We start from the raw sequence: 24946 nt of genomic DNA on the forward strand, positions 1-24946 counted from the left end.
CCTTTAAGTGGGCTCTCCTCCACATCAACTTCAACATCACAAATACTCCAGTCCTCAAAGGTGTCACCCAAATCGCACTTGCTTCCTCACAGCTCCCAAATCTCCAGCTGCCCGTCTGAGTGTGAGGTAGAACAGATGGTTGAGTCTGCAGAGCTGTTTACTCATACTATAGCCTGGGAATCAGAGGTCGACTCCAGCGCTTCTGTGAATCCAGACGAGGAAATGATCTGCACTGATGCCCAGAATCTTTATGAGTCGGATCCAGGACCAGACGCAGAAGGTTCTGACCATAATGTAGACCCTCATTCCCAAACTGTAACTCCTGTTGGTGGAGACAATGAGGAAGACGATGATAAGACTCAAATACCTGATTGGAGCGACAACTTTAGTTTTTTGTCAGGGCAGGAACAGGTTGGCTCTGAGGACGACGGGTGTGATAACGCACAGGGTGATGATGATGAGGTCGGAGATCCCACTTACTGTCAACCCACAGTCAGCCAAGAGATGAGGTCAGCAGAGGAGGTGGAGGAAGATGCTAGTGACGACGAGGTCAGGTTGCGCCTTCCTGGACAGAGACGTAGTACTGGAAGCACGTCAACAACTGCATCCTCAAACACAACTCTGCCTCTCACCACAAGTCGTGGTGGCTCTTCAGGTCGCATGGGTGCTAAGCCTTGCATAGCCTGGGCATTTTTTCAGATCGATAAAGATGACCCAACTCGTGTTATCTGTAACATTTGTCAGCAAAAGCTAAGTAGAGGCCAAAAAATACATAGTTTGAGTACTTCATGCATGAACCGGCACATGGACATGAAGCATAAGTTGCAGTGGGAAGCTCAGTGTGCTACAATGCGGCCTAGCCGGCCGGGCCAATCACCGTCTGCCATATCTTGTGCATCCGCGGCCTCTTCATCCTCTGTGACTGGGGGGACAGCAGTCACACCTGTTTTGGGGCGCAGACCTGCCACCTCTTTACCCGCAACAGCCAGCGTGATTGGCAGGTCATCATTTTCTTTGGAGGTGGTAACACCAGCTGGTGTTGAGCGCTGTCCGACATCGATAGCACCACCTTTGGATCAAGGCAACCTAACATGTCCGCCTGCATCTTCCTCACAGACCGGCAGTTTGCCGGGGACACCCTTATCAACCCCGTCTAAGCACAATAGCCAGCCCTCGGTCCCTCAGATGTGGACAAGTAAAAGACCATTTCCTCCTAGCCATGAGAAAGCTAAGAGGTTGAATTTCACCATCTGCAAGCTCTTGGCTACAGAAATGCTGCCTTTCCGCCTGGTGGACACAGAGGATTTTCGAGACCTTATGTCCGTCGCAGTGCCCCAGTACCAGATGCCCAGTCGGCACTACTTCTCAAAGAAAGGTGTGCCTGCGCTCCACCAGCATGTCGCACACAACATCACCGCTTCTTTGAGAAACTCTGTGTGTGACAGGGTGCATTTCACCACAGACACTTGGACGAGTAGGCATGGACAGGGGCGTTACATGTCGCTGACTGGGCACTGGGTAACTATAGTGACAGCAGGACAAGGGGCTGCTGTCCAAGTCTTGCCGTCCCCACGAGTTGTGCGTCAATCCTCTTTATGTCAAAGTTCCTCCACTGCTTCTGCCTCCTCAACCTCCTCTCGGTCTTCCACCTGCACCCAAAGCCTGTCTGGTCATGCCACAAGCTTTCTAACTGCGCAGAAGGGATCCTGCACACCTCCTTACTATGCTGGCAGTAGGGCTCAACGTCATCAGGCGGTTTTTACATTGAAATGTCTGGGAAATGTGAGTCACACAGCTGAGGAGTTGTGGTCAGCTCTGGAGAACCAATTTCATGAATGGTTGTCTCCACTGGACCTGAAACCAGGGAAGGCCGTGTGCGACAATGCTGCAAACCTGGGTGCGGCCCTTCGCCGGGGCAATGTCACACACGTGCCTTGTATGGCTCACGTGTTGAACCTGGTTGTCCAGCAATTTTTAGCCCACTATCCCAGACTAGATGGCCTTCTGCAGAGGGCACGGTCGCTGTGTGCTCACTTCCGCCGTTCGCATCCCGCAGCTCAGCGACTTACATCTCTACAGAAGTCGTTGGGCCTGCCACTTCACCGGCTAAAATGCGATGTGCCTACCCGGTGGAATTCAACTCTGCACATGTTGCAGCGACTGTGGCAGCACCGACAAGCCCTGGTGCAATACGTTCTGACGTATAGCCTGGGCCAACGAGATTCAGAGGTGGGGCAAATCACGCTGGAGGAGTGGTCTCAGATCAGGGACCTATGCACCCTTCTGCACAGTTTTGAAATGGCGACGAAGATGTTTAGTGCTGACGATGCCATTATCAGCATGACTATTCCGGTGATTTACATGCTGGAGCACATGTTAAACAGAATTCGGAGTCAGGTGGTGGCACAAGAGGAGGTGGAGGAAGTAGAGGAGGAGGAGTTGTATGCGGAAGGGCTAACATCTGCAAGGTCCAGACGGTCGGCAGCACCAAGGCGGCAGGCATGTGAGGGTGGGGGAGATGGTTTTACCAGGGCGCATGGTAGCAGCCAAACTAGTGAGGAAGGTGCAGGAGCCCAGGAAGAAGTGGAGGACGAACTGATGGAAGACTCATCAGATGAGGGAGACCTTGATCACATTTCTGTTGTGCGAGGTTGGGGGGAGAGGACAGAGGAAGGAAGCATGATTGTTACCTCGCCACCAACACAACAGGGACTTGGTGCTCCTGGATGCGCAACACACATGAGTGCCTTCTTGCTGCACTACCTGCAACATGACCCTCGAATTGTGAGAATTAGAAATAATCCTGACTACTGGGTTGCCACACTGTTAGATCCCCGGTACAAAAGTAAATTTGCAGAAATTATTCCTGCCATAGAAAGGGATGCACGCATGCAGGAGTATCAGCAGAGACTGTTGCAGAATCTTACATGTGCTTTTCCACAAAATACCAGTGGTGCACGTAGTGAATCTCACAGTTCCAACTTGCCAACCGTGGGACCGTCAAGTGTTCAGCACTCAAACCGTAACAGAACCACAGTATCTGCTGGTAACATCAATTTTGCGGAATCATTTCACCACTTTTTTAGCCCATCCTTTGCAAGGCCACAGGAGACAAGAAGTCTGACACATAGTCAACGCCTAGAGACGATGGTACAGGAGTATCACCAAGTAAACATTGAAGCCACGACTGTGTCACTGGACCCTTGCTCTTTTTGGGCTTCCAATCTGGATAAATGGCCGGAGCTAGCCACTTACGCCTTGGAGATCTTGTCATGCCCCGCAGCCAGCGTTCTGTCTGAACGTGTGTTCAGCGCTGCTGGTGGTGTGCTGACAGATAAGCGCACGCGGCTCTCCACTGACAATGTAGACAGACTCACGTTCATAAAGATGAACAAATCATGGATCCGAAACGACTTTTCTACCCCTGTGTCATCCTGGGGAGAGTAAAAGCTTGATGATTGGTTAAAATCACCCTACCAACCGTTTTAAGCTTTCAAATTACTAATCATGTTTATCTGTATCTTGACTGGAAAATAATTTGGGCTTTGTAGCAGTGTGCAGCACTGATCCTATTAGGCCATCTATACTAAAGCTTCACCAGATTTAAAATTAAAAATAATTTTTAGCTGCATCTAGCCCGGAAAATAATTTTGGGGCTCCGAGATGCGCAAGGCACATAAGTGCCTTCTTGCTGCACTACCTGCAGCATGACCCTCATATTGTCAGAATTCGAAGTAATCATGACTACTGGGTTGCCACACTCTTAGATCCCCCAAACTTTTCGATCAACCTTTTCATTTTAATAAAGACCAAAAAAATGGTCATTTTTGAAATTATAAGCATTAGCAGGTTGTTAGAAACTGAAATCAAACAGTTTTCAACTCAAAACTTTATTCTAGGTGATGTTACATTTTCACATAGGACCCCTTGTTCGAAAGGAGCTTCTGAACTCTCTCGTCCATTGAATTTGTCAGGTTTTGGATGGTTTCTGCTTCAATTGTTTTGCATGAGGACAGAATACCCTCCCAGAGCTGTTGCTTAGATGTGAACTGCCTCCCGCCATCATAGACACTCCTTTTAATGATGCTCCAAAGGTTCTGAATGGGGTAGAGGTCAGGGGAGCATGGGGGTCACACCATAAGTTTGTCCCCTTTTATGCCCATATCAGCCAGAGATGCAGATGTTTTATGTGCAGCATGAGATGGTGCATTATCATGCAGAAAAATGATCTTGCTGTGAAATACACGGTTCTTCTTCTTGAACCATGGCAGGAAGTGCTGTTTGAGAAAATCCACATACATTATGGAGTTCATCTTTAGCGCCTTCAGGGATCCTAAAGGGGCCGACAATCTCTCTCCCCATGATTCCAGCCCAAAACATTACTCCACCTCCTCCTTGTTGGCGCTGTAGCCGTGTTTGCGTGGGGTGTCCATCAACCAGCCATCCTCCACTCCATCCATCTGGACCATCGAGCGCTGCACGGCACTCATCCGTGAACAAAACAGTTTTGAAATCAGTCTTCATGTAATGTTTGGCCCACTGGAGCCGTTTCTGCTTGTGTGAAGTGGATAGAGGAGGTCGACAGGATGGCGCATGCACAGCTGCAAACCTCTGAAGGACCCTGCATCTTGTTGTTCGGGGGACGTTGGAGGCACAAGCAGCTTCAAAAACTTGTCTGCTGCTATGACAAGGCTTTTTTGCCGCTGCTCTTTCAACCTGACGTAATTGCCTGTAGGAAAGAGTCCTCAATTTGCCCTTATCAGCACGCACACGTGTGTACTGTGAATCAGCTACATACTTCTTGATTGCCAGGACACTTCATCCTGATCATCGCACAATGTTGATTGTAGTCATGCCTTGACCTAAACACTCCACAATTTGTTGCTTCTCAGCAGCCGACACATCCTTTTTCTTTCCCATTTTGGCAGAAAATGTAGGCTGCTTAATAATGTGAGAGAGCCTTCTTAAGTAGTCTTGCCTTTCATTGGACACACCTGCCAAACTAATTAGCACAGGTGTCTGCAATTGCTTACAGTGATATAAAGAGCCCTGACACACATCACCATCAATGAGTTTAACTGACAAACAAACAAATTCTTCCCTTATCACTCCTAAACACTTTTTGTATAATAATTTGGAACGCAGTGTACATGTGCTTTTCCACAAAACACCAGTGGTTCACGTAGTGAATCTTACAGTTCTAACTTGCCAACCGTGGTCTGTATGGAGTTGTTCAATAAAGGGCCCAAAATTAAGATAACATAGATGGGAGAGGTCTCTATGAATAGGAATTCCTAAGTATTTGATACCCTGTGAGGGCCAGGCAAAGGGAAAGTTGGACTGGATGGAATCCTATATGGATTTGGGGAGGGAGACATCGAGGGCCTCAGACTTCGCTGCATTGATTTTAAAATTTTACCATGTAACAAAGTGATCTATTTCAGCCATAACAGCATGGATGGATATATGTGATTGAGTGATATATACTAGGACATCATCAGCAAATAGAGAGCACTTGTACTCGGTGCCTCCCACCTCAATCCACCTAATATTGGGGTTATGGCGAATTGATGAGAGCAGGTGCTCCGTCACTAGGATGTATAAGAGAGGGGACAGAGGACATCACTGCCTTGTCCCATTGGTGATTGTGAAAGGTGATGAAAATGTTCTGATGCACCCCCTGGGCCTTGGGACACCCGGAGCCGGACCCTTTTTGGTGGATGCTGGTGGTTGTAGTCTTCGTGGCGGCGACCCAGTTCCGTGGCTCAGGGCGGTCAAACCAGTGGCGGAACTATTTATGTGGTTTTCATGTTTAAATGTCCGACTACGCCACCCGTGGACTGCGGTCAGAGTGAACTGCCGCTACAGGGCAGACCACTGAGGCTGGTGTTGTGGGTGCAGCAGAGCGTAGCATAACTCCCCACGGGAGGAGTATAGCCTCAGGGCAGTGTATGCGGAGGATGGGGGTGATGGTGCAGGGCAGCAGCAGTAACGACACGGAGTCAGTGATGCAGTTCAGGGCCTTTACTCACAGTTCTTATTATCCAGACCACGTCTGCAGGTAACGGCTGCCCACGTCGTACTGTGCTCACCAGGTGAGGGGCTCAGACAACTCCCAGATAACTTTGGAGCACTTCACAGGACCCCCTTTGTGTGTCCTTTGTCTGGCCTTTCTTACCAACACTTCTGTCCGGCTGCCTCGGGCCTCCTCTTGGTAAACTTGGCGCCAGTTTCCCTGACCCTATGTGGTGCCTTCCTAGCGGGTGTAGCGAGGGGCTGCGCCACATAAAATGTCAGAGCCTCCGGTTTCTAGCTGAGTGTCGTTTCCTGCCTCCACTAGTTCAGGGACCGGTCTCCCCCTTTGGCCTGACCCCTCCACGCAGGTGGATTCGGGCGTGCGGTGGCGACTCGCCCGTCCGCACCCCTGGGATCCCTTCATTCCTCGTTCCTGGAGCCTTCTCCGCTCCTCTTCCTTCCTTCTCCCTCTTCCAGGCCTGGGCCTCTGTTACTAGGCCAGCCTCCGGAGCAGAGCTCATGCAGAGCCCCTGCTCCCTGCCACTTCTGCTCAGACTTCTCTGCACTGAACTAAGATGGTGCCCACCTTTTATACTCCCTTCTCAATGCACCCAGGAACTGCTTCCTCCCTGCTCCTGCACTACAGGGTTCCCCTTCCTCAGTGTTCCCTCCCCCCACTCCAGCCAGGGACAGGGACTGTCGTGCCCATCTCAGGGGCATATTGGTCGCCCTGCCCCACGGCAATGTGGTGTAATGCATGCAGGTGTCGGGTCCTGATCCACACTCCATCCTTACCTGAGAGTGAGATATCACACCTCTGGGTGAGGTGCAATACGTCTTTAGCAACCGAGCCCTCAGGGTGCTACAGTTCCATTTATCTTCAGCCTAGGTGACGTATTGCGATACAGGGCCGTGATTTTGGCTATAAAAGGGTCCCCTAGACCCCTACCCCAAGCTTTTTAAGAGAATCATATATGGCGTGCCAGGAGACTCTATGGAATGCTTTCTCAGCATCCAACGAGAGTATCTAATTACAAATTTTTAACTGCATCTAGCCCAGGAAATACTTTGTGCCTAGTAGCAGTGTCTGCTAGTAAGCGGATTATCCCGGCTGTTAAGCAAGCTGCACCACCTGTAGTTTAGACACTTAATTTTTTCAAAGGAAATGCTTCGGGACCATGGGATACTTAGTGAAGAGCATCAGGAGGCACCCCAAGGCATAGGGGCTGGGACTGGCAGTAGGATGCCTTGCGGTGGACAGCCGAGCTCGATCCTTATAAAAGCTTTTTAACTGCAGCAGCTTTAGTGGACGCTACTGGAGCTGGAATTACCGCGGCTGCTGGCATGAGACTTGCCCTCCAATAGATCCTTGTAAATGGATTTAAAGTGTATTCATTCAAATTAGAGAGACAATTTAAATTAAAAAGCTTAGAGCTGCCTCCACCACAGGGGGGCTCGCTCGACCCACCAGCGGACAGGCACCAGTATTGGGAGAGGGGGGCTGGCCGTCAGGGTTCACCGCGGCTCTGGCACAAACCCGGCGACACGGAGGTGGCACGGGCAGGAGCGGACTGGCCGTGTCGGCTTCTCACTTTTTGGATTTTAGAAGGGCATGACATGCCTATATCTGTGTCTCCCCCTCCTTTTACTCCTCCACCTCTTTTATTTTCGCATGACTATATGTACTTGTCACTTTTCCATGTGTTAGTTATGTCTTCTGAGCAGTTTGTCAGCTTTTGGACACCTTTGAAGGTGTTTTCTATGTGTTTTCTATGTGTTTCTATGTGTTTTTGTTTGCCTGCCATTGGTTTTAACGGTGTTCGAAGGTCAGTTCGACGAACAGTTCGGCGAACACACGGGTGTTCGACGAACCGAACCCGAACACTACGGGGGTGGCTCAACACTAGTCATAGGTAGTCAATATAGTAAGCCCCTTTAGTAAAAGTCATAAGTCAATTTAATTTGGTAATGTAAAATCCCATAATGATACAGGAGCCTATTTTCAAATCCTTGAATTAACAACTCATCTCCAGTAATTTACTGTTCATATATTGGAATAACGATATTACTTAAAAAATAAAACTAAAATCATCCCGGCTACTTTTAAACTTTTTTAACTGTTTCACAATTACATTGCTATTACAGTAAAGAATCCTCTTCTACAACATGCTGGTCTCACAACCTTCTTTCCTTTAGGGCTCATTATCTCCGTCCATCTTCGCATGCGCATGTGACCACGGGTCGCCGATGGGTAGTCATGACAGCCGGGGGTCAGCTGATGACCCCTGTGCCTGTGATTATGGAGCTCCTTTGAATCCCAGTCTGTGGCCGGGCTTCAAAAGATTCTGTGATTTCTGCTATATGCAGCGATGCTGTGACATCGCAGTACATAGCACAAGCGATCAGATGATCGCAGCTTCAATAGTGATGATCGAGCACTAAAATGCTCAAGTGCTCGTTATTCGAATCAAGCAGGTCGGACCCTCTGACGGGCTTGACTCAAGTAACGAGCATAATGGAAGTCAATGGGAAACTCAAGCATTTTTCTGTAAGACCTCACCAGGAGGGTTGGGGAAGCAAGAAAATCACTGAAATGGATGGAAACAGCGCTCAAATGGAATAAGAACAGCATGGGGAAGATGCCTGGAAGCATCTCTGACTCCCAAGTCACTGGCAACAATGTTGTCAGAGTATTACTCCACTTTTGCGGACTGACAATTAAAAATACAAAACCCAAGATGAAATGCATTTTACAGGAAAAAATGTTAGAAAACATTCTTGCTTGTATAATGATTTGTATATAAGGCAAAATTAAAAAGTGAAGAAAAAACCCTCCTGCTCCACCCCTTAATAGCCGGGCCATCTCTCAACGTATTTCTCGGTCGTCTATGACTACAGTAGATGACATAGTATAGGGGGAAATAAAACTGCACCCACTGGTAGTCACCTGTAAATGTAATTTTAACATTTTACTACCTTATCTGGGCATGTGGTGTGTGTGTGACATGGTCAGACACATCCTGTCTAATTTATGAAGGAGGGACTCTGAAACTCGCAAAGCCTATGCGGACAATGCAAGAACTGCCAAAAATTAGAAGAAGAGCCTCATACACATTCTTTTAAAATTGTTAGGTAGTAGACTCATAAAGCCTATGCACTAAGTGCAAGGGCTGCCAAAAATTAAAAGGAGGGACTGCAATAAACACATCCATGGAAGAAAAAAATTTTGAACAACGCTGCATGATGATCCTCTAAAAATTTGGAGAGAGTGACGCATAATGACCTTCTGAAAATTTGGTGAGAGTAATGCATAATGGCCCTCTAAAGATTTGGAGAGTGCTTATAGTGATCCACTAAAAATTTGGAGAGAGTGACGCATAATGACCCTCTAAAAATTTAGAGAGAGTGACGCATAATGGCCCTCTAATTATTTAGAGAGAGTGACGCATAATGACCCTCTAAAAATTTAGAGAGAGTGACACATAATGGCCCTCTAATGATTTGGAGAGTGACACATAATGGCCCTCTAATGATTTGGAGAGTGTGACTGTAATGACCCTCTAAAAATTTGAAGAGTGACGCATAATGACCTTCTAAAAATTTGGAGCGAGTGACACATAATGGCCCTCTAAAGATTTGGAGAGAGTTACTATAATTGCACTCTAAAAATTTGGAGAGAGTGACGTATAATAGCCCTCTAAAGATTTGGAGAGAGTTACTATAACGCCCTACTAAAATTTGTAGAGAGTGACGCATAATGGCCCTCTAAAGATTTTGAGCGAGGGCCGCCTGATGATCCTATATTTGAATTGGCTTTACGTTCCTCTGCTGTCATCTGGTGGGGTTGAGAAGTCTGAGCCAATCCTGGCCTTGTTCATTTTGATAAGAGTCAGCCTGTCAGTATTTTCAGTTGACAGGTGGATGCGCCTATCAGCTATTATGCCCCTGGCGGCACTAAAAACCCACTCTGACAAAACGCTAACAGCAGGGCAGGCCAGCACCTCCAAGGCGTAAAGGGACAGTTCATGCCACATGTCCAGCTTGGATACCCAATAGTTGTACTGCACAGAGGAATCACGGAGGATGCTGGTACGGTCGGACAGGTATTCACTCCTTCACCATCTTTTAAAACGTTTTACGACCAGAATACTGATGGGTATGGTGTAACTAGTATTCAGCTACTTCCCTCTGCTGCTCACAAAGCCTTGCCAACATATGTAATGTGGAGTTCCAGCTCATGGTCTCGTCGCACACCAGTCGATGAGCTGGCACTTGCCAGACCGGTGGCATTTGTAGGTGACTTGCCAAAATGGGCGCAGACCAGGCATACCTTCACAAGTAGTTCGGGAAAATCTGGGTAGGTTTTCAGAAACCTCTGAACCACTAAGTTGAGCACGTGGGCCAGGCATGGTACGTGTGTGGGGTTGCCAAGTTTCAGAGCCGCCACCAGGTTACGGCCATTATCACACACGACCATGCCTTGTTGTAGGTTTAGCGGCGAGAGCCACAGATCTGTCTGGTGTGTTGTACCTTTCAATAACTCTGCGGTGGTTTTTCACCTAAACAAATTAGTTTCAGCAAAGCCTGTTGCTGCTTCACTGAGGCACTGCTGCAGTGCTTCCAGCTTGCGACTGATATGGATGACAGTTTGGAGATGGAGGAGGGGGTGGGGGAACTGGTGTAGGAGGTGGAGGAAACCCTAATGGAACTAGGGCCCGCATTCCTCGGTGTCGGTAGCACATGTGCTGTCCCAGGGTCCAACCCGGTCCCAGTCTCCACTATGTTCAGCAACTGCGTTGGTCAGGGCACTGGTGATGTTATGGGACACATGATGCTGGTGTAAGGCGGGGACAACACACCAGGAAAAATAGTGTTGGCTGTGGACCGAGTACCAAGGGACGGCCACCACCATGAGGTAGCGGAAAGCCTCGGTGTCCAAAAGCCTAAACGGCAACATTTCCAGAGCAAGCAGTCTGAAAATGTGCCCGTTTAGTATTTGGGCCTGTGGGTGGGTGGCTGGGTATTTTCGCTTGCTGTCCAAGGTTTGTGGTAGGGACATCTGAATGCTGTGCTCCGACAAGGAAGTGGATGTAGTTGCTGATGGTGCTTGCTAATGTCCAATGACAAGTGTAGGGCAGGAAGCATCTGTGCCTGCTTCATGGACAGGGGATTGGCAAGCACGTAGCACAGTGGGAGAGGCATTGGAGTCACATGCAGACACTGAATGAGGAGCCAGGCGTTCGGCCCACGTAGTTGGGTTCTTTGATCACATGTACCTAAGCATGCTGTTGGTGGTCAGGCTGGTAGGTGTTAGTGACGCGCCCCCTGGGCCAGTGTTGTTTGGGGGATACCCGGAGCCGGATCAGATGGGGGTTGTAGTCTCCGAGTGGCGGTGACCCGGTCCGTGCCCAGGGTGTCAAGCTCAGTGTGTGGCAGTCCTACAGATGTTGCTGGATGTTCTTTAGTGTCGACTACGCCACCCGTTGAATTGCGGTCAATACGGCCGCCGCTGCAGCAGGGTCCGCTGAGGCTGGTGATGTGTGTGCAGCTCAGGTAGTATAACCCCCAACGGGAGGGGTATAGCCTCAGGGGGTCAGGTGTAGAGGATGGTGGTTGTGGAGGTGCAGTGAGGATGGTAATGAGACTCAGAGTCGGGCTGTGCAGTTCAGGGTCTTTACTTACTGCTGTTATGCTGGTCACTCCGGCCTTGAGTGACCGCCCGAGCCGTGCTGCGTCCACCAGGTCCTGGACTCGGCCAACTCCCAAGTAATTCTGGAGCGTGATCCTGAGCTCCCTTTCTGACATTCCTTCTCTCTGGCCTTCCCCACCAGGGATCCACCTAAGTCCGGCTCCCTCGGGCCTCTTGTTGGTAAACCCTTGTCTCTGGGTTCCCTGACCCTATTCTTGGTTTGCCTTCCGGGTGGATTTAGTGGGTGGTCGTGGCAGATCCTGCCCACGACCTCCGGTCTCTGGCTAAGGATTAGGGCCCTCCACCAGCTTGGGATCCGGTACCCTTGTGCCAACTCTTCACCCTCTGATCTAATTTTGGGTTCTTGGAGTTCCCTCTTCTCCCCCTCTGGGTCCTTCTTTCTCCTCTCTCTCTCTCTCTTGGCCTTGGAGCTGGCTGAGCTGCTCTGCTTCTCTGACTCAACTCTGACAGACTGACCCTGATCTAAGATGGTTCCCACCTTATATACTCCCTCTGTGTGAGCTCAGGTGACCAGCACCCAATGAGCTCCTAGCATTACCCAGACTGCTCCCCCTATCTGCCCCTACACTATAGGGATGTTCCACCCCCCTCCCACTCCAGCCAGGGACAGACACTGTCGTACCTGCACATTTCTCTAGTGGGAGTACCATTGGTCTGTCCCCCGGAAATGGGATGTGTGTAGTGCATGCAGCCTACTGAGCTCAGTTCCACACTCCATCCTTACCCGGGAGTGGAATACCACACCTCTGGGTTGAGGTGTAATACCCCTGTAGCAGCCGAATCCTCAGGGTGCTACATTCCCCCCTGGTAAATCACAGCACGTCCTCGGGCTGTTAAAGATAAAAACATCCAAAACATACAATTATTTTTCATAAACATCAACATATAAACATATAAAACATCATATATATATCAGCAATAAAACGTTTTCATAAATAACATTCTTGTAAACATTCCTGTCTCTGGTTCCTCCGGTCACGGTGCAACTTGTGACCGGGTAAAGTGCGACAGTCTCTTGAAGAAAAATGGTTTTCCCATAAAACCAGTAGGGGGCGCTTTAGGAAGCGCAACTATATACAAAGGGGATATGGCCGCTCTCAGTCCTCGGCCAGGTATTAGGAACTAGGGACACACGGGCATCAGTTCACACTTTGTCCCAACGGGGAACATATTTTAAATAAGTAACAGTTCTTGGTACCCCGACGGGCAACTTTATACAGTCTCTCTCTACCGTACTTCAACGACGGCGTCCTCCTGCTCTTTCTTGTTGGTTAGTTTCAGTTTCAGACCCGTCCGGGTCCTCTTGCTCCTCCTCACACCGCAGCTCCTCCTCCGTCAGGCGATGCACATGGAGGGCGTAGGGCCCTTTGGCACACTTGTGACGGGTGAAGGTGACCTCGTCCCCTACATACAGGTCACGACCTCTGTGTCCCTCCGGCAGATGGCTTTCTACGTCTCTGCGGGTCACAAAGACGTCGCCGGGGGTATGATGGTCTCTAATGATGCCCCACCCATGCTGCATGTTGAATTTTATCACAGTCCCGGTGGAAGGGGGACCATGAGCTGCACGGGGATTCCTCCTGGTCCGGCTCTTCTGCTCCGCGCTCCTCATCTGTGCTTGCTGTTCCCGGACCCGCCTCTCTCTCCGCTCCCTCTCGAAGACTTCGAGCTGCTGCCGGCAGCACTCTGCACGCTCCGCTGCGGCCGCCCGAGTCTCCTGAGTGAACCCCATGAGGTCTTCTCCGGTGGGGTCCCACTCAAACTGTGCCTCCTCCAGCGGGGGTGAGGTCCTCTTTACAGGCTTCGGAGCCGGAATCAGGGGCTCGCACATGGGCCTTGCTCTCTGGAGTTCCAGCTGAATGTACTCCTGGGGCCATACAAAGGGCTGCCCATCCGGGCACGTATGCTGGGCAAATAGATTTTCACCCAGGTGCGGCACTCTAGATGTTGAGGGCGCGTTGATGGTAGCGGCGCCCGGATTGACCAGGCCTTGCGACCAGGCTTGGGGCACCCTAAAGGCAAAGGGCACCGTAAGAACGGCGGCGCCCTGGGTTACTCGGCCCTGCGACCAGGCCGGTGGCTCCGCGGAGGTAGGGGGCGCTGTTGGAATTGCGGCGCCCGGGTGTACTAGACCTTGCGACCAGGCCGATGGTATTTCCTGCTTCGCCGCGCTCAGGGTTGAGGCGCGTGACGTCACAGGGGTCGCGGCCGCGGTTTCCGGTTGAGGCCTAGTCGGCGGCGGTGACGATGCAGCGACGGGCACGGCAGGGGGAATTTCGGGCTCTGCGACGGGGAGCTGGGGCAGGCACGCGGTTTCCCGGCTCGGGGTAGAGACGTCCCCTTTACCTGCCTCCGTCCGTTCAGCTCCCTTCTCGGCGCCGTCTCCGGCCTTCAGTCCTCCTGCACCATCCTCAGAGGCGGTCTGTCTCCTCGTCTCGGGTGGCGTGCTCCGCTGTCGGGTTTCGGTCTGCTGGGCCATCTCTCGGCTCCACTCCGCCAACGTCTCTCGCTGTACCCGGGCCATCCTCCGTGCGAGGCTCTCCAGCGCAGTCTGTGCACACTCCCGGTCTCGGGGGAGCTGTGCTAGGATCTCCACTAAGCCTAGTGGGGTCGTTGCTTGCAGCAGGCTCCTGACCACTGGGTCGGTGCTGCCTGACTCTCCCTCCATCTCCGGGTAGGCTTTCTCTGGACTCCTCTCCAGACTTCTTGTCTCCGGGTGCGCTCTCTCCAGACTGCTCCAGGCGACACCCATCTTTGCTCTCTTGTTCTGTCTCCGCCCACATTGAAGGTGGTCCCGGGGCAACTTAGTGATTGTCAGTTCCAGGGGCAGTTCTCTCACGCTGATGGACACTTCCAGCATCACAGTCTCTGTTGGTGGGCGCGGTTTCCGCTTTTGGTGCCATTCTTCGACCTGGCCCACGATGGGAGGTGGCCTCTTGCCACCCTCTGGCACGCCCATAATGGCGTCCGCTCTTCCAAGGCGGGAAATCTTTGGAAATGGCGGGAATCGTCTCCCAGTGGCGGGAAACTCCACGGATGGCGGGAAAAAGCTGCAAATGGCGGACAACCGGCGGGAAACGACCTGTGATAGGGTCCGTTGGCGGGGACCCTCCGGAACCGGCGGGAGACTTCTTTTAAGGTAACGGTGAACTTTTCTTCAGGCACGCAGTACCCGGTTGTTGCGGGCACGTAATCCTGCCGACTACGCCAAAGTTGACGCGCCCCCTGGGCCAGTGTTGTTTGGGGGATACCCGGAGCCGGATCAGATGGGGGTTGTAGTCTCCGAGTGGCGGTGACCCGGTCCGTGCCCAGGGTGTCAAGCTCAGTGTGTGGCAGTCCTACAGATGTTGCTGGATGTTCTTTAGTGTCGACTACGCCACCCGTTGAATTGCGGTCAATACGGCCGCCGCTGCAGCAGGGTCCGCTGAGGCTGGTGATGTGTGTGCAGCTCAGGTAGTATAACCCCCAACGGGAGGGGTATAGCCTCAGGGGGTCAGGTGTAGAGGATGGTGGTTGTGGAGGTGCAGTGAGGATGGTAATGAGACTCAGAGTCGGGCTGTGCAGTTCAGGGTCTTTACTTACTGCTGTTATGCTGGTCACTCCGGCCTTGAGTGACCGCCCGAGCCGTGCTGCGTCCACCAGGTCCTGGACTCGGCCAACTCCCAAGTAATTCTGGAGCGTGATCCTGAGCTCCCTTTCTGACATTCCTTCTCTCTGGCCTTCCCCACCAGGGATCCACCTAAGTCCGGCTCCCTCGGGCCTCTTGTTGGTAAACCCTTGTCTCTGGGTTCCCTGACCCTATTCTTGGTTTGCCTTCCGGGTGGATTTAGTGGGTGGTCGTGGCAGATCCTGCCCACGACCTCCGGTCTCTGGCTAAGGATTAGGGCCCTCCACCAGCTTGGGATCCGGTACCCTTGTGCCAACTCTTCACCCTCTGATCTAATTTTGGGTTCTTGGAGTTCCCTCTTCTCCCCCTCTGGGTCCTTCTTTCTCCTCTCTCTCTCTCTTGGCCTTGGAGCTGGCTGAGCTGCTCTGCTTCTCTGACTCAACTCTGACAGACTGACCCTGATCTAAGATGGTTCCCACCTTATATACTCCCTCTATGTGTGAGCTCAGGTGACCAGCACCCAATGAGCTCCTAGCATTACCCAGACTGCTCCCCCTATCTGCCCCTACACTACTGGGATGTTCCACCCCCCTCCCACTCCAGCCAGGGACAGACACTGTCGTACCTGCACATTTCTCTAGTGGGAGTACCATTGGTCTGTCCCCCGGAAATGGGATGTGTGTAGTGCATGCAGCCTACTGAGCTCAGTTCCACACTCCATCCTTACCCGGGAGTGGAATACCACACCTCTGGGTTGAGGTGTAATACCCCTGTAGCAGCCGAATCCTCAGGGTGCTACATTAGGATCCTGCTGATCTTGGTATGGCACAGGTTGCAAATGACCATTTGTTTATTGTTCACAATTTTTTTTAAAAAGTGCCAGATTGGGGAACACCTAACCCTTGGACTGGGAATTTCACGCATGTAGGTGCTCTGGAAAACAGATGCCCGCCTTCTCCCTCTGGCCACCCCATTGCCTCTTCCTGCCTGTTGCGGTGCTGCGCATCCCACCCCCTCTGCGCTGCTGGCCTCGCTCTGCACAGGAACTTCCCAGGTTGGGTCAGTGACTTCATTGTCCACCACCTTATCTTCCACTTCCGCATTCTCCTGACTTGTTGACTTAACAACATCACTTGTTGGCAACTGTGTCTCATCATCATCTACCTCTTTAGACACTAATTGCCATTCCCTACCGTTGTCGTCTACTGACTGTGGGTGCTCAGATATTTGGGCATCACTATATACGAGCTCCTCATGTCCCTTTTGAAACATGCAGGGCGAGAGGCCACAATCAATAAAAGGAAATGTAAAGAGCTCCTCCGAGTGTGGGATCACTTGTCTCCTGGGAGATACCATGCTGGGAGGAAGGAGACTGGACTGTGTGGAAGACAGGGTGGTGCTGGGAAACATACTGGAAGCATAATCTGCTATCCAACTAATCACCTGTTCGCACTGTTCTGGCTTCAAGAGTGGTGTCCCGCGCCCCCCTGCAAAGTGGGACAGGAAGCTAGGTCTTGTGGATGAGTGTGTTTTTTGTGCTCCCGCAGCAGGCACAGTTTCATTTTGCCCACGGCCTCTACACGCACTCAGCAGCACGTCTGCTTCCTCATCCCTTACCGCACGTCTTGCACATTTTAAATTAGGTCTGCAAACTTTACGGTATTAATAGGGGAAAAAAAATCTGACAAGGACTGTTGTTTTAATGGTGCAGCAGCAGGGGTATACTAGTACTGCAATAGTAATATTAAACCCTGACTAGATGCCTCTAATTGTAAACTTTCCTTCCACTGAATGCAGGTAACAGCGGTTTTACTACAGAAAGGAAAATATTTAGCCCTGAAAAGGACTGTTGTTTTAATGCTGCAGAAGTAGTATACAAGTACTCCTATAGCAATATTATTAAACCCTGACTAAACTACGCTTTCCCTCTTATAACAACTCTCCCTGAACTGCTTCTGAACACACTGTGTCAAGCATCACGTCTGCCCCGAGCATCGCTTCACCGGGTCTTATATAAGACCCCATGACGCGATGCGGCCGGCCAATTACAGTAATGCTATTAGCCAACATGGGAAATCCCAACATGTTCATTGGCTGTCTAACAGGAGCCAAATATGCGGGGTGGGGAATCAATCATAGCGCTCGAGCACCCGTGATACTTGATCGAGTACTGAGCGTGCCCGAGCACCCCAGTGCTCAATCGAGTATCAAGCAGTGGCGCGTACGCTCACTCATCACTAATCTTCAAGTCCCCTAAGGGGACTAACAATGAAAAGTAAAAAAAAAATGTTTTAAAAAAATATGGAAAAAAAAAATAAAAGTTCAAATCACCCCCCCTTTTCCTGATTGAAAATAAAGATATTAAAAAAACCTAAAAATACACATATGTGGTATCACCGCATTCAGAAAAATCTGATCTATCAAAATCTAAAAACAAGCAACTCGATCGCTAAACACCGTAAACGAAAAAAAATGTAAGAATGCCAAAATTTTTTTTTTTTTAGGTCTCCGCAATTCCACAAAAAAGGCCGTAACAAGCGATAAAAAAGTCATATCTATCCCAAAATGGTATTAATAAAACGTTGTCTTGCCCCCCAAAAAATAAACCATCACACAGCTCCATCAGCCGAAAAATAAAAATGTTATGGGTCTCGAAAAAATGGCGATACAACCCCAAATTTTTTTATTTTTATTTTTTGCAACTTCTGATTTTTTTTCACCACTAACCCTTTACTGGCCTGGGGCGTATTAGTACGCCCCAGGCCATCACCCCCAGTTCAGTGAGGGCTCTGGTGCTGCGCCCACACTCAACCAGGCACATGTCAGCTGATTCTTACAGCTGACATGTGCCCGCAACAGCTGCGGGTGGAATCGTGATCCACCCTCGGCTGTTAATATGTTAAATGCCACTGTCAATCTCTGACAGCGGCATTTAACATCGCCGCACCTGAAGCACGGCATTAACCCTGCCCATCCAAACGCCAGAATTACGTTTTTTTGGGCGCCACAACATTGCAATAAAATGCAATAACGGGCAATCAAAACATCGTATCTACCCCAAAATGGTATCAATAAAAATGTCAGCCCGGCACGCAAAAAATAAACCCTCACCCGGCCCCAGATCCCGAAAAATGGAGACGCTACGGGTCTCGGAAAATGGCGCAATTTTTTTTTTTTTTTTTTCACCACTTAAATAAAAAAGAACCTATACATGTTTGGTGTCTACGAACTCGTAATGACCTGGAGAATAATAATGGCAGGTCACTTTTAGCATCCAGTGAACCTGGAAAGAAAAAAACAACAACTGTGGAATTGCATTTTTTTTTAAATTTCACCGCACTTGGAATTTTTTTCAAAATGATATGGTAAAACTAGTAATGACGTTTAAAATTACAACTCGTCCCACAAAAAATAAGCCCTCACATGGCCATATTGACCAAAAAATAAAAACGTTATGGCTCTGGGAACAAGGGGAGCAAAAAACGAAAATGCTAAAACGGAAAACCCCAAGGCCGCGAAGGGGCTAAAATAATAAAATAAAAAACTGGACATGTTGGGTATTGCTGGAATAGCACTGATGAGAAGAATTTGGTAAAATGAATGGTGTCATTCAAAAGTACAACTTGTCCTGCAAAAATCAAGCCTTCATGTCTATGTGGACAGAAAAATAAGAGTTATGGCTCTGGGAAGAAGGGGAGAAAAAAAAAAGAAGAAAGAAACGGAAATTGACCGCAGCATGAAGGAGTTAAATATTGTATCTAGTAGCTTGTTGGTTGTTATAGGGAATTTCAACAAATTTCTGCTTCTTAATTTTGTATAAGTCCATCTAGTGAATTTACATATGTGGCTGTATGTTAAAAAATTACATATATTTACAGTTGAAACCAGAAGTTTACATACACTCTATAAAAAGACACATATGCATGTTTTTCTCAATATCTGACATGAAATCAGAATAAACCTTTCCTGTTTTAGGTCAATTAGGATTATCATAATTTTTAATATTTGCCAAATGCCAGAGTAATGAGAGAGAGAGAATGAGGAGCCCGCCATTATTAAAGTGGGGGACACATGGTCGCACAGACCCTTAATCATCTAGTTCTGGTTTATTAATTATTTTATAGTGATTATTCTGGTGGTTAACATTTGTTTTCTAGTCATATTTAGGTCAAAGGTCATTTTAGTCAGCTGTGCAAGGGCACGAGCAGGTTAAAAAATCTGGTTTGAAGCAGTTGAATGCGCGGTCTTTTTCAAGGAAGCTGATTGGTGGATCTAAAAAGTGCGGGAAATTCATAATGTATTTAACATCGGGTCCAGGTATCAGCTGGATATGAAGACGGATGGAGAGTTTAATTGAGCAGCTCCTGAGGAAAGCGGGCGAGGACGGCGGAGAGGAGTGGCTGAGGAAATGTCTGGAGGAGAAGGCTCTTCAATCAAGTTCAGGAGAAGAAAGAAGATTACCGGAGAATGAAATTGCTGAAGATGGACCAGCGGCGGTGAGTGAGTGAGGGCAATCGAGCTATATAAACCTGAAAAGAAAGAGGACACCGCCACTGCTGACTACCAGGAAGAAGACCGGCGCCGGGAGGGAGTTACCGCCAAGTTCGGAGGCCGAGTCGCGGCATTACGGACGTCATAAGGCGGCGTCCGCAACATCAGGAAGGAGTGTCCGGGTTACCGCTGACGACCGGGTGAAGGCAGGGTCATCAAAGATGGCACCTGCTATCTCGAAGCTTAAGAAAAGATCACCTGCACAGGAAGCTCTGGAAGAAAAGTAAGTGCACCAGCAACAGGAGCATGGTGTGACGTTGAGAAAGACTCATCAGAGGATGAATCTGCAGCCAGATTTAAAGAAGACTGGTGGCGCCCATCATCACCGCTTCAGGAAGCTGTAAGCACAGATGAGGAGGTCATCGCATCCCCTGGATCCAGTCGTTCCTATGTACCTAAGAAGAGGGGTGAGATGATCAATGTTTCTTCGTCTGTCCCTCTTATGTGTGACCAGTATTTTAGAAATGCTATGAGGCAGATAGTGAGTGACATGTTAGAGGAGCCTCAAGTTAGGAACCGTCTTAACCTGAATATCACTTTGGAGAGGCCTTACAAGTCTAAATTGCGGAGAAATTCTGGTGTTTCAGAAGCTTGCTTAAAGGAAGCTTTAGTTTGTGAGATTTCTCCACTGGGATTTCATTTAAATGTTTCAATTAAAGAACGAATCTGGAATCTTGAATATGTAGATATATTCTCATTGCTTCCTACTAAAGAGTCTGCTTCTAGAGAAAAAAGAGATGAAAAATCGGAAAGCGAAGATAAAAAGAAAATGTTAAGCAAGTCTTTTAATTGGGTTCAGGCCTTTTCAATTTATGCTGCTGTACTTGGCGAAAAAAGACCCAATCTTTGCTCTGGCCTGTTTCAACGCTTGGATATTGTACTGGAGGCATACCGTAACTTTGGCGGTATGGCCTGGTACTATTATGACGATTCATTTAGACAAAAGTTGTCTGTACACCCCTCTCTGAAATGGGGTGTGAAGGACGTAGGACTGTGGATCAACCTTATGCTGCCACAGAGGAATAACTTTTCTAGACAACCTAAGCCTGGAGTTATTAATAGAAAGGGTTGCTGCTTTGCATTTAATGAAACAGTATGCAAATGGCAGAATAATTGTAGATTTCGAAATGAATGTTCTTTCTGTGGGGGCATGCACCCCATGTCAAAATGTTTCAGGAAAAAATGCTCAGTCTGCTCAGCAGCAGCTGGGATCCAAGGAGCTTCTTCTTAAAAGCATCGACACCAGTGAATCTGGAAAGAGTGCTCCCTTGGCTCGAGCTATTCACAAATCGGGACAGAGCTAAGCTGATTTTTGAAGGGTTTCAAAATGGCTTCTATGTTCCTGAGTTTTCGGGTACCGGCTGCAGTTGGGTAGATAATCTATCATCTGTTAATATGTTTGAATCGATAGTTAAGGAAAAAATAGATAAAGAAATTGAGATGGGAAGGATGTCAGGTCCTTTCCCAGCACCCCCATTTATGAATTTTAGGCTATCTCCATTGGGAGTGGTACCCAAGAAAGAAGTGGGTACTTTTCGTTTGATGCATCATCTTTCCTTTCCTCAAGGTGCGTCTTTGAACGATGAAGTAAGTAAAACCGAAGCATCTGTCAAATACGCATCTTTTGACCAAGCAGTGGAGTTGCTGAGGACATTTGGGAAGGGAGCACTAATGTCAAAAACAGATATAAAATCTGCATTTAGATTATTACCTGTAAACTCAAAAGGCTTTAATTCATTGGGTTTTCAATTTAATGTTTTTTTTTTATTTTGATAGAAGTTACCGATGGGTTTTTCATTGTCTTGTTTTTACTTTGAGGCTTTTTCTTCATTTTTACATTGGGTCTTACAGGATGAAATCAGGGAGGGAGGGGTTCTACATTATTTAGATGATTTTCCATTTATTGATTCTAATGGTTCAGAGGCTTGTTTGAATTTGTTAATGAAATTTCAGGAATTATCCGAGTGGTTTGGAGTACCCTTAACAGAGGAAAAAACTGTTCTTCCCTGCTATTGCTTAGATTTTCTAGGTATTACTATTGACTCGGTAGCTATGGAATGCAGGTTACCGTAAGCTAAGGTTGAACAGCTTCATTTTCAGCTGAGTTTAATGTTGCTGAAAGAAAAAACAACCTTAAAAGAGCTTCAGTCATTGTTGGGATTATTACATTTTTCCCTTCGAATTATCCCAATGGGTAGGATATTTGGGTAGGATATTTTCTAGGAGGTTGTACGATGCAACTATGGGTCTGAAATCACTGAAATCTCACATTAGATTAACCAAACCTATGAAAGAAGATATGTCCATTTGGTTAGAATTTCTCAAAGAATTTAATGGACGTACTTGTTGGCAGACGGATTTTGTTTCTTCTGAATCGTTGCAGTTATTCACTGAAATTTCTGTTGGTTGTGGTTACGGATATTTTTCAATGGTCAGTGGTCTGCTGACGCTTGGCCAGATTCATGGGTAACTTCTAAAGTAATGAAAAATTTGATGACATAGGAGCTTTTTTCAATTTTAGTAGTGGTAGTGATTTGGGGTGCTTATCTGAAGAATAGGAGGATTGTTTTCTTTTCTAATAACCAGGGTGTTGTTTTGTCTGTGAACACACTATTGTCAAAATGTGCTTGGTCAGCTAAATTTATTAGACATTTGGTACTTTATTGTCTTCAGCAGAATATTTGGCTGAAGGCTCGGCTTATTGAAGGTTATGTAAACAATATCGCTTATTCACTTTCTCGCCGCCAGTGGGAAGTATTTAACACGCTGGTACCAGACGCAAAACAAGAAGGGATCCATTGTCCAGCCCATCTATGGAATATCATTTGGGATTAATTCCATATTATATTAAGAACTCAGTTGCCAATAGAACATGGGCTGGATACTCAGCTGCATGGTTGGAATGGAAACATTTTTGCATTAATTGGAAATTTGATTTTAATAAAAGCAATGTTGAATTTGCATTATTATTTGTACAGCATTTATTAAATAGAAAGTTATCTTTCGCCTCTATAGCGAAAGTTTTGGCTGGTGTATCTTTCTTTTTGAGATTATTAGGCGAAATGTAATTGAATAGTTTTTTTACCAGTGAAGCAGGCGTTAAAAGGATTTAAGAGAGCTACTGCAACTCCGGATGGTAGGCGTCCAATTTCATTTGAGTTACTTCAGAAACTTTATTTATTTTTATCTGATGTCTGTTTCGATGAATTCGAGACATGCCTATTTAGGGCTGCTTTTTTATTAGCCTTTTCCGCAGCGTTAAGAATTGGCGAACTAATGTGTGAAAGTAAAGTTAAAACTTCGGGTTTATTATTAGGAGATATTAAGGTCAAAAAGCATTTCATGTTAATCTTTCTTTCCAGATCAAAAACTGATCAAACAGGCAAGGGAACATGTATTAAACTGAATGCGTTAAACAATGCAGTCATTTGTCCTTTGGTAAGTATGAAAGAATGGTTATCACTTAGACCTGTTATTGATGGCCCTCTATTTTTACATAAAGATGGCACTTCAGCTACAAAATTTCAATTTAATGCTGTTCTTAAGAAATGTTTATCAAAATTGAGTTTGAAGGATGAAAAAATATCGTCTCATTCTTTCAGGATCGGTGCAGCCACGGAAGCTGCTAAATCAGGTTTGAATGAGAATATAATCAAAAAGATAGGAAGATGGGAGTCAAGCAAATTCAAGCTATATGTTAGGCCTGAGCTTATTTTACAAAATTATTTTTTCTCTCAGGTTCAATGGTTATCTGGATTTTGGGCCATTCCTATATTCATTGGGCCCAGAAGAGGGCAGCCAAGAAGTGTAACTCCAAAAATCTCTCTTTTTGATCAAGACAGGTTCAATATATTTTGGCACGGGGTTAGAGGTCTAAGGTGGGAAAATGTTTGTAAAGAAATAAAGAAATTATCTCTGTTGTGGCCAAACCCTCATTTACTTATAATTCATGCGGGGGGCAATGATCTAAGCAAAGTGAAAATATTGGATCTGCTTTGATCAATGATTTCTCTTTATTAAAGTGTTGGTTTCCGACCTCTGTTTTAGTTTTTTTGGAAATAATTCCGAGATTAGCTTGGGCAGATTCTGAAAATTAATTTTTTGAAAAGATCAGAAAGAGCGTGAATAGAGCAATGGAAAAATTCTCTTTACTTTTAGGAGGTTTTTCCTATAGGCATTCGGATTTAGAAGGGTTTGCTCCAGGAATTTTCAGGAATGATTTTGTGCACCTTTCTGATATAGGGCTCAATATTTTTAATCTAGGATTGCAGAATGCAATTGAAAAATGGCTGTGATGTTTGGGTGTGGGGGGGGGGGGGGCAGGACTTTTTAAGTCCTGGCTGGTGGATAATCGCCCAGCTTTTGCTGGGTGGAGTTGGTTGTTGGTTTTATTATCTGGTTTTAAGAAGATTTTTATAATATTATATTTCTATTTATTATGGTATATTTATTAAATATTTAGTAACCCTTAATAAATACATCACAGCCCATTTTAGCCACACCAAACTGTCATATGTATTTATTTATTATTAATTTAAATAAAAAATGGGTCTTGTGCTACCATGAGGGGCCTGCCATTATTAAAATGGGGGATACATGGTCGCACAGACCCTTAATCATCTAGTTTTGGTTTATTAATTATTTTATAGTGATTATACTGGTGGTTAACATTTGTTTTCTAGTCCTATTTAGGTCAAAGGTTGTTTTAGTCAGCTGTGCAAGGGCACGAGCAGGTTAAAAAATCTGGTTTGAAGCAATTGAATGCGCGGTCTTTTTCAAGGAAGCTGATTGGTGGATCTAAAAAGTGCGGGAAATTCATAATGTATTTAACATCGGGTCGAGGTATCAGCTGGTATTCGCCGATAGACGAAGATAAGACGACGCCCTCCCACCCTCCCCTTTTTATTGAACTGTCGTGATGTTTTATTAGAGGGATAATCGCCCAGCTTTTGCTGGGTGGAGTTGGTTGTTGGTTTTATTGTTATCTGGTTTTAAGAAGATTTTTATAATAAATTTCTATTTATTATGGTATATTTATTTATTAAATATTTAGTAACTCTTAA

At 47.2% G+C, this 24946-nt stretch overlaps 1 protein-coding gene across 6 annotated transcripts in view; it reads left to right on the forward strand.

Annotated features, from left to right (window-relative positions):
• Window positions 1-24946, forward strand: part of PDE1B (phosphodiesterase 1B) — a 499904-nt gene that overhangs the window by 464019 nt on the left and 10939 nt on the right. Inside the window, exon 15 of one of the 6 annotated variants that reach the window (XM_073663167.1) lies at window positions 19650-20353. The exons of the other annotated variants lie outside the window; for them this stretch is intronic. Coding sequence (XP_073519268.1) covers window positions 19650-19666 — 17 coding nt within the window. The 3' untranslated portion in view covers window positions 19667-20353. Of the gene's footprint in view, window positions 1-19649; window positions 20354-24946 lie in introns of those variants that run through there. 6 annotated transcript variants of the gene reach the window in all.

The sequence above is a fragment of the Phyllobates terribilis genome, unplaced genomic scaffold (genome assembly GCF_046119375.1).
Source record: "Phyllobates terribilis strain yellow unplaced genomic scaffold, ASM4611937v1 Scaffold_2__4_contigs__length_985480577, whole genome shotgun sequence".
Classification (NCBI taxonomy): Eukaryota; Metazoa; Chordata; class Amphibia; order Anura; family Dendrobatidae; genus Phyllobates; species Phyllobates terribilis.